This window comes from Temnothorax nylanderi, unplaced genomic scaffold, assembly GCF_030848795.1.
Source record: "Temnothorax nylanderi isolate EJ_2023f unplaced genomic scaffold, tnyl_v1.0 TNYL_tig0170_pilon, whole genome shotgun sequence".
NCBI lineage: Eukaryota > Metazoa > Arthropoda > Insecta > Hymenoptera > Formicidae > Temnothorax > Temnothorax nylanderi.
Window position 1 is genome coordinate 81,129 of NW_027249232.1, and position 10,333 is coordinate 91,461.

At 44.3% G+C, this 10,333-nt stretch overlaps 1 protein-coding gene across 1 annotated transcript; it reads left to right on the forward strand.

Moving 5' to 3' along the window:
* The first annotated feature begins 3,893 nt into the window (after nt 1-3,893).
* LOC139777993 (uncharacterized) lies at nt 3,894-5,359 on the forward strand. Its single transcript, XM_071715717.1, has 2 exons — nt 3,894-4,285; nt 5,017-5,359. The coding sequence occupies exons 1-2, from the start codon at nt 3,894-3,896 to the stop codon at nt 5,357-5,359; spliced, it is 735 nt and encodes a 244-aa protein (XP_071571818.1).
* The last annotated feature ends 4,974 nt before the right edge of the window (nt 5,360-10,333 follow it).

Below are 10,333 nucleotides of genomic sequence, written 5' to 3' on the forward strand. Positions count from 1 at the left end.
CGCGTACTTTTGAAGTAAAAATTACGTGAAAATAGCGTGAAAAGTTGTAATTATATTATAAGAAATTGTAGTTTTCGCATAATTTTTGCGTGAAAATTTGTAAAATTATTTCCACCAGGGAACCGCCTATGGATACGGATGTCGATCCTATTGCGAACAGAAAGAGAGCGGCTAACGACTCGCGGAGCGTCCCAGCTAATAAAAATATAAAAACATCGAAGCAAGGTAACATTAACAATTCCAGCCCTGTCGACAATGCGAAATTTAACGCGTCATCCTTGTCCACGTTACGCAGGTTAATTAAAGATCGATATACTTCATTGGATAATAAGAAGCCGTTTATTGTTCACGTGCGCACGATGGACAATGACTCGGCACCGGAACTTAGGCCCGCTAATACTCATCCCTTGTTTATCGGCTGTATACTTATGAAAATTGTTAAGTCCGGGTTATTAGAGGTTAAAAAGATCACCAAAGGTCACGTACAGGTATTTCTATCGAATTATGAGGCCAATAGACTCGTAGACGACCATTTTCTCAAAGCGTTCATTCCCTCGTATAAAACAACTAGAACCGGAATAATTAAAGACGTGCCACAATCACTCCCGATCGAGGAGCTACTCGGAGACATAGAGTCGTCTCCCAAGCCTTTCGAAATTCATAGACTCAATCGTCGAGTTAAAGACGGCGATTCATACAAGTATGAACCCTCGCGCACCGTATGCATCAAGTTCGCCGGTCAGACCTTGCCAAACTCGGTCTACATCTTTAAAGTCAAACACTCAGTTTATCCCTTTGTCCCTAAAGTCAAAATTTGTTTTACATGCTTCAGAGCAGGACACATCAGTAAAACCTGTAAGGGTAAGTCAAGGTGTGTTTACTGCGGTAAAGATAAGCACGACCAAGAAACGGAATGCCCCGATAAACACGCGCCCAATAAATGCATTAACTGCGGCGGTCCGCACTTGGCCAGATCTTTTGATTGCCCCATTGTCGTTAATTTGAAAAAAGCTTATGCTCTGGCTGCTGCCGAAAACCTCCCCTTGTTTGATGCTAAAAGAAAAGTTAATGGATCTGCTAGTCCGTCAAATGCTAGTTTGGACAGCAGATTTGACTACGTCAATTTTCCGAACCTCCTAACCACGAACCGTAATTTTTCATCCTCATCATATCCCTCCTCTACTCTTTCAACTTCCCGAAACCCTTTTTCAGTTCTTGAAAATCTCCAAGAAAGCGACGGCCCGTCTTACGCCGGTGCGCTTTCAAAACCTCAAAACACTTTAATACCTCCCCGACGCTTTCAAGCCAACTCCTCTTCCTCCTCCTCTATCCCCACCCGTGCTCCTAGTGGACACGGAAAATCCAACTTTACTTATTCCCTTGAACACCGAAATGCTCTGCTATTTCCAAATGGCAGAACCGACGAAGAAAATGTAAATCCCTCTCCCAACACCTCCCCGAAAAATACTGATTATAACGCAAACTTCAATTCAAACTCCTTTGAGACACCATGTAGCCAACAAGAAATGCTCTTGTTTATCTCTAACTTAGTAAACGAACTCAGGAACGCGTTGTCGTTCCTCGGTCCCATATTAGCGGGCCCCTTGCCAAGGGGTACCTTTGAATTCCCTGTGCAGTCGCCCATCTCATATCCCTTCGATCGCACTCGTAATAAAGTGAACACTACCAATGATCTTCACAGACAATAGGTTAAGATCCGATGCAGACCCATCCAATATCCTCCAATGGAACTGTAGAGGCATTAACAGTAAAATCCCGGAAATCAGGGCTATAGCCCACAAATACGACGTCATATGTCTGCAGGAAACGTTACTTGCCTCCGATAAACCCTTAGATATTAGGAGTTTCAGTTTCATTGGTTCGGATGCGGATGCTGCCAGCTCTAGAGGGGTGTGCACCCTCATCCGTAATAATTATTCCTTTACCATTTGCGATCTTTCAAATTTTATTCACGCGTCAGTAGAATTGGTTGCGATTACGGTACCATTTCTGAATCAGGAGCTTTTTATATGCAATATATATCGCCGCACTGGCCAGGATACCTCTGCTTCTTTTTACGAGAATCTTTTTAACTTTGCGAAGCAATATAAATATATCTTACTCGTTGGTGACTTCAACGCTCACCACCCGGACTGGTATGATAAAAAGACAGACAAAGCAGGAGAACTAATTGCCACCGCTATTGCTGATTTCGACCTGGTCATTCTCAATGATGGCGCCCTCACTTACTTCAACTTTTCTACCAATGTCAACTCCGTCATAGATTTAACAATAGCCTCACCCAATCTAGCAACTACATGTATTTACGACTGTGAAAGAGATGGCGACTTAAAAGGAAGCGACCACCTTCTAATCACAGCCCGCTGACACCTAAACTGAAGTTCTCCTACAAACTTAGATTCAATAAAGACTCATTCAAGACCCTCACCTCACTGCTGAATAAGGAAAAGTCTAACGTAGAGCTCATAGATGCTAGCAATGCCGTGGAAGCATACAATCAACTAATTAGTGTAATCAAAGCCTGCATCGCATCTGCTTTGGGAAAAAAGGATATCTCACCCGCGAGTTCGCCGACTAAACGCAAGAAATTCCCTGCTTCTTGGTGGAATAAAGAATGCGACGCTGCAATCAGTGAACACAACGCTGCTGCAAAAAATTTTAAACGTCTCCATTCTCTTGAAAGCCTGCTGCAGTATAAAAGGACAGTAGCTGTCGCTAGGCGTACTTTAAAAAAACAAAAGTCTAAAAGTTGGAAGGAATTGTGCGCCAGCTTCGATGTCAAGACCCTTATCCATCAGGTCTGGAAATTCATTAAATCATTTAAGAATCACAACCAGGCTACTCGCTCTACCTACGACACTGCTAGTGAAGAAAAGCTAATACAGGCAGCTGTCATGAAACTTTGTCCACCTCTATGTCCCCTCGAGGAACCGTCTTTAGCAGAAATGTTCGAAAGAGACTCCAAAAACCTAACGAAACCCGCCTCTTGGCTAGATGACCCGATTTCAATGGAAGAAATTACCACTGCTCTAAACTCCATATAGAAAAGCTCTGCGCCAGGTCTTGACCAAATTGATTACAACATCTTGTCAATTTTACCTGAGTTCTTCTGGATCAAGTTCTGTGAAATTTTTAACGGCTTCTTGCAATCCGGCACCTTCCCGGAGGATTGGCGTACTTCGTTAATTATCTTTATTCCCAAACCGGGCGGTAGGGGAGTCAGACCCATTTCACTGTTCTCCTGTATACTTAAATTAATGGAGAAATGCCTGTACAATCGGCTCAGATGGCATCTCGAGCACAACAACGACTTATTATCAGACGTTCAACTTGGCTTTAGAAACGCGAAGTCTTGTCTGGACAACGTGGTAGCCTTGACTAACGATATCAAGGCGAGTTTCCTCAAGGGAGCATACAGTCGCAGCATTTCTAGACATCGACGGAGCCTTTGACAACGTTCTCCCGCATGTGCTAATTGAGGATCTATGCAGCATAGGAGTTCCGGCTCGCTTCTGCAGGTTTGTTATGAATCTCATCGGTTACAGATATATTTACTATGTACAAAACGGCGTAAAAATTGGACCGTTACTGATTAGAAAGGGCACACCACAAGGTTCCATACTCAGTCCGACGCTCTTTAACATTTATATAGATTTATATAGAAGACATTACTAAATTGATTAACCTGGACTGTAAGATACTTCTTTACGCGGATGACATAGTTATATATTCTGTTAATAAAAATCTATCTAGAGCAATTCAAAGCATCAATGAATCTTTACGAAAAATCACACACTTCTTATCGAATAAGGGTCTCTCTCTCTCTCTCTCCTGCCAAGTCACAGGCAGTAATTTTTACGCACAAACAAAATATGCCTCCCATCGTGCCAGAGATATTCATTAACGACGTGCCGATACAATTTTGTGAAGTGGTGAAATTCCTTGGTATCCTGATTGACTCCAAACTGAGTGGCAAACATCACTTCACCTATGTCATCAGCAAATGTAGAAAAGCTCTCAATGTTATGTCAGCCCTTGCAGGTATATGGTGGGGCTCGCACCCGCAACTGTTGATGATGATTTACAAGGGAATTATCCGCAGTAGCATCGACTACGAACGCCAGGTCTTTCAGCTATACAGAAATCTTACCATCTTTGAAAAGCTTCAACGTATTCAATACAAGGCTATCAGAATAGCATATGGATATCGCCAATCCACCCCCATCAACATCCTCCTAGACGAAGCTAAGGAACCTCTCTTACAGTTCAGATTTAGTTATCTTTTTTTTTTTTTTTTACGCAGGAGAAATCTTCCACCACCGGGCCCACTGCGGAGCGGCAGGGGCGCTCAGTCAGGGAGCGCCCGCGGCAACCAGTCACGGACCCGGCAGTCCGATCAGGGGTTTTACGCCTGCGGGCAACCAGTCACGAGCGCCGATCGGGGAGCGCCCCGCCGCGTCCGAGGGATGGCCCGGTGACCCCCCTTTTTCGGGAGGGAGACCCCCCACCCCCGGGGTAGAGGCGGGGGAGTGCCGGATTCTACGGGCTAAAAGCCCATAGCCTGCCGGCTAAAACTCCTGCGAGCGACCCTAACTGCGCTATGATGGGGGGGCCCTGGGAAACGCAGTAATCACATCCGCGAGCCCCCCCACGCGCTCGCCGTAGCGAGAACCTCTAACTTGTGACGGATGAGCGTCGCTACACTCATCCGCCACCCCTCCCTCCGGGGTTGCCACTGCCTGGTTAGGGCAGCCGCAGCGGACGAGCGGTATGTCCCCGACCGCTCTCCCGAGATTCAGTTATCTCACCTTCAACTGGTTTTAAAAAACCTCAGCCAAGAATTTAGCCCAGTAACCACTAGCCTAGATGACCTAATCTTGATTACCAGATCCCCTAACCGCTATACAAAAGCCTGCAAATACATTCCTTCATACAAATATTGCAGATTCATTATGGGGAAAACAAATGAAATTTATCAGTCTGTCTCCTTTCCAGTTTTCAGCCACAGCTTCAACTCGCTGATTCACATAATTCACTATACTCCTCTCAACTTCCCCCCGATATTCAAAATGTCAACCTGCTCTTCCTAGAACGCACCCAAGATTTGAGAAGGAATGCCGTTTTGTTTTACACGGACGGATCCAAAGATGACTCAGGCTTTGTTGGTGCTGGTGTATATTCACCAGATTTGGAGTTTCTGCAGTTACGTCACAAGTTGCCGATCGAAACCACCATCTTCTCGGCCGAGGCCTGGGCCATCCTCCAGGCACTTATAGTCATTTTTCAACTGAACCTTGAGAAAGCTATTATATTCTCAGACTCCAAAAGCGTTATATAGAAAATGTCTGCTCAAACACAGCCAAACAGCAGAATTACATTATTCCAAAAATCAAGGAAAAAATATATCAAATCTCCTCCAGAGATGTTGAATTACAGTTAGTCTGGATCCCCTCTCATCGAGGTATCGAGGGTAATGAAGCAGTGGATAAAATAGCCAAAGAAGCCTCTAGAAAAGGTGATGCTCCTGATTTCAGAGTACCGCACAGCGACTTTTTCTCAATCTCAAAAAACACATTGCGTACACAATTCAACGAATACCTCCGTTGTCGCGGATCTGTCAAAGGCGTCTTCTTTTATAATTATATGCTTTCATACTAGCAAAGATCGTCCATGGTTCTATAAAAAACCGTTTAAGCGAAAATAAATAGTCTTTGTAAATAGATTGCGAAGCGGGCACTATAACCTGAACGATAGCTTAACCAGGAAGAACATTATAGATTCTGGGGCTTGCCCTTGTGGCAACCCTATACAAGATCTTAATCATGTTATATTTGATTGTGAGCTGCTCTCCGGCAAAGCTTCCTATTTGATTAAGTATATTGAGGAAACTTATCCTCTTTCTCCAAAAGATATTATTCTTCTCTTGAACAACCCCCCTCATCAATTGATCCGACTTCTTCTTGCAACGTGTAAATCCATGGAACTCCAACCTTCAATCCCCCTCCCTACGCGCGGGGACAGGGATGGCCAGCGCCAATCAAAACCGGTTTCAGCCGCGACGCGACGCGCGTGCCCGCGGCAGCTATCATTCGATTACTCATCTAGCAACAGCGCCATTCGTGGCCTACGACAGAGGCTGCGGTCCACTTGACGCTACAAATGCTTCGAAGCATTCCTCTTCTCTTTTCTTTCAATGAAGAAAGAAGGAGAAGAAGAACGCTCCGAAGTATTTGTAGCGTCAAGTGGACCGCAGCCAGTAACACGCCATTAAGCCCCGGACACACACTTTTTCGTAATGCTGCGTTCCCACTATACGCGTCGCGCGTCGCGTCATCACAAGTTAACCAATCAACCATGATCTCTATATAACACTGGATGGCGTATGCTATGGAAAAGGACGATAAATTGTGTTACGCATTGAAGACCCGGCAGCCATCTTTGATGAGGTAAAATATGCACTTTTAGGCGGTAAATTCAAATGGCGATAAAGTAAAAAAGTAATAATATAAAGACTTATTTGAAGATTTTTATAGTTAAAACGTAGAAATTACAGTACTCTATTATAGGAAAATGATTATTACTACTAAAAGTAATTTTTACTGCACGTACAATGTTTGGCGCTCGCCCCCTGTACATAGCTGCACATATTAGTGTTAATCGTTAATTCGTCCGCAATGGCATTAGCGATCATTCGCGTTACAGTAATTTGTCGTGTTCGTGATTCGACGGTAAAGTCGCGCCGTCGATAAATAGATCCCGCGTTGGTGACTCGCGCGAAACGTTGGTGGATCGCGATCTAAGTCAATATTCGCGCGACTCACCCGACTCGTGCTGCCCGCCCGCGGGTGGCATCCCCAATTATTGGAACAAATACTCGCTCGCGCCGGTTCTCAACAAGAGCGCGACGCGAGCAGACACTCTCCCTTCGGAAGTCGTCCGATCAACACGAGACTCTCCCTTTGGAAGTCGTCCGATCAACACGAGACTCTCCCTTCGGAAGTCGTCCGATCAACACGAGACTCTCCCTTCGGAAGTCGTCCGATCAACACGAGACTCTCCCTTCGGAAGTCGTCCGATCAACACGAGACTCTCCCTTCGGAAGTCGTCCGATCAACACGACACTCTCCCTTCGGAAGTCGTCGAGTCAACACACTTTTGGACGTGATCGAGTCTGTACTGGAACCGATTCACCGAGCACCGCGTGCCGTGCCTCGCTCTGCTTGCCACTGTTATGTGCATTTTGCTTGCTTGCCTCTTCTGCGTGCCTTTCTTGCCTGCCGCCTGTTTCTACCCTTGCCTGCCGTACATCTTCCCGCTATCACGGAGGGTTTGCCAGCCTACGGGAGACGGACGACTCGAGTACACACCCGAGAGGGCACCGGGCAACGAAACGGTCAGTCGCTTTTGCTTGCATACTACTCGCTGCACGTATTTTATCGTTCATTCGCGTTGCGGGGACCGAGAAACACCCCCGCTGGTCCTTCGAGTCACGTTCAATCGCCAATCCGGGGATCGCTCTACCGCCCCCCGAGCATTGGTCCTTCGAGCCGGATTGTCGCGTTAGTGAATACCGCCGACCTTTCGCTAGAATACCTCGTAAATTCGATATCAAAGTTCTCGTACAAGCATCCCTTATAGCGGATCGCTATCGTTAAATTAATTCGCTCGCGCTCGTGCATCTACGTATTAATCGGCCTTGCTCGCCCGCCTCGATATCTCTCGCTCGCAACCGCTCGCGACGAGAATACACGTGCGGAGCCTTGCGCGCCATTATCGCTGATCGCTCTTGCCGTCGAATTAATTGTGCAATCAAATCGTCATTGTCGCTCGAGTACACGATACGACTTATTACGTTAGAATTAAGGAATATTCTTTCGCGAATATTCCACCGTGCCATTGCTCCGATATTTCGAACGGAGCCATCCGTTACTCGTCACCTTGGCGAGCGGACGTTATTGTTTTGCCTCAGTTTTTCTGTCGGTCGAACTCAGAGTCTTTGTGTCTCGTTGTTTTCGACTATATTGTGGATCGTTTCGAGCTGCCGTCGACTCGAGATTATATTTCGCTGTCCTTCGACCGTTCTGACTTCGTATATACTCTGCTATAATAATTGTTTGCTGAATCACTCTCTTCCTCTCTGCCTCCTCGCGGGAAAATAGTCATCTATCTATTTCTTATCGTTTATTCGCACCATGCCTAAAAACGCCGAAGCTCGTCGCGAATTGTGCATTAGGCGGATACGAGAGATTCACGATCTCTCCTTGCAAGCCGCGACCGACACGGCAATCCGCGCGAATTTTCTCGCCCGCTATCCGAGCGTGGCAAAACTCGCGGAGGATTTCGAGAACGCTCACCTGAAAATCATTCAGGAAACCGCGGATTTCGAGGCCGAGGACGTGATTAGAGCCGAATTCGACAAAATGCACTATGCCGTAAAGAGCCGGTATCACCTTATCACCGGCGCATCGCACGGAAACGCTCAGACGCAGCCCGCGGGCCATAGTTCGGCTGTCAAATTGCCTAAGATCGCGCTGCCGCAATTCTCGGGTGACCTCTCGCTGTGGCCGTCCTTCATCGCCCTGTACAATACGTCGATTCACGAGAACCGGCAGCTCTCCGCGATAGAAAAGTATCAATACCTGCTGGCCTCGTTAAAGGGGGAAGCCCTCAACGTAATTAAAAACTTGCCGTTTTCCTCGGATCAGTATATGATCGCTTACGACTCCCTACTCTCTCGATATAGGAATAAAAGAAAGTTCGCGGACTATCATTTAAATTCAATGCTCGACTCAAAGCCATTGAAGACAGAATCGGCCGAGGCCCTCCGCAACCTGTTAGATGCGTTCTCCGAGAATACGCGCGCGCTCTCCTTGATGAAATTTCCGACGGATTCGTGGGATTTTCTTCTATTGAAATTCTTGTTAGACAAGCTTCCCCGCTCCCTTCGGGAAAAATTCGAATCAGCGCATAGGACTGAGGAGATACCGCGATACAATCAACTCACGAAGTTTCTTTCGAAGCACTGTAAGGTTCTCGAGGCCATCGCGGGTCCGTCCACCCATGGTGTAAGTAGACAGGTGAAGCATTGCGCATAATGGCGGCAGCTTTGGCGGTTGAACCAATCAGGAGGCGACCTATTTTGTAGGCGCTCACTTTAAAATGAAGTTCGATTATAAGAAATAAAAATGTGTAAATCATGTAAAATTTTAAATATATACTTAATGAAATACAATAAAACCTTAAATAAATAAACTTTAAACCTACGTTTATTAGTTTATTTATGTATTTATTAAACTCCAGTCTTAATTCTGTTCTGGTTTGGTTACGTAATTTGATTAGGGTCAACCGCACGTCCACAGTGTAGATTCTGAATTATAGTGTGAGGAGGAAGGGTTGAAACCTCGGTTGAAACGCAATTTACTTAGGTAATAATAAAAAGACATATGTAACGAAAAAAAAATAAATATTTTATTCAAACAGAATAAAATTAGGGAATGTTTTTTGTAATTATTAAAATACACATTTAATAACATCTAATAATTTTAAATAAAATGTAGACTTGAATAAAATAACAATCTAAATATAAACTTTATTGCATATATGTTTTGTTTTTTTCCCGACTTTTTTAATAGTATTATTTTTTTTATTTCTAAATTAAGGTGCCTTAATCGAATGTATGTTCTTGTTCGAACCAAGCATGCTAATACATTCCTTGGCACAGAATGATTTATTTTTTCCAACACGAGGTCCGTCACTCTGTCGAAAATGAAAGATTCCCTCGAGAGTCCATTACCATGAAATGCTAAGAATTCAGCATTCATAATTTTTCCTACATTTTCAAAATCTTTTGAAGGTTGAATACAATTTCCTTTTGAAATGCAGGACAGCCAGTCACCCGACGGAATTAACGTATGTGTTGGAACTCCTAAGTGTGGATACTTATGTCGGAAACGATGAGCAACGTAACCTGTAATGTATATAAGCGCTTCCTCCTCTATAGTTTGTTTAGCAACATCTTTTTCGAATTGTTCAAGTAATTGCAATTCTTTACTTGTTACACGGAAGTCGCGGATCAGGACTGCTAGATAAAAGGAAAACATAAAATAAAATAGATATAAGCAATGTATAATAAGTATTAATGTTTTATTTATATACAAATTATTATAATTACAAGTAATCACTCCAGTGCTGCAATGTAAAATAGTAGGTACATAATAGTACAATTTGCTAATATTAGTATGCATTTAATAATACCCTTATCGAAATTTAATAAGTGATTATTTGGTAATTAATTATTTTTAGTATTACGTAA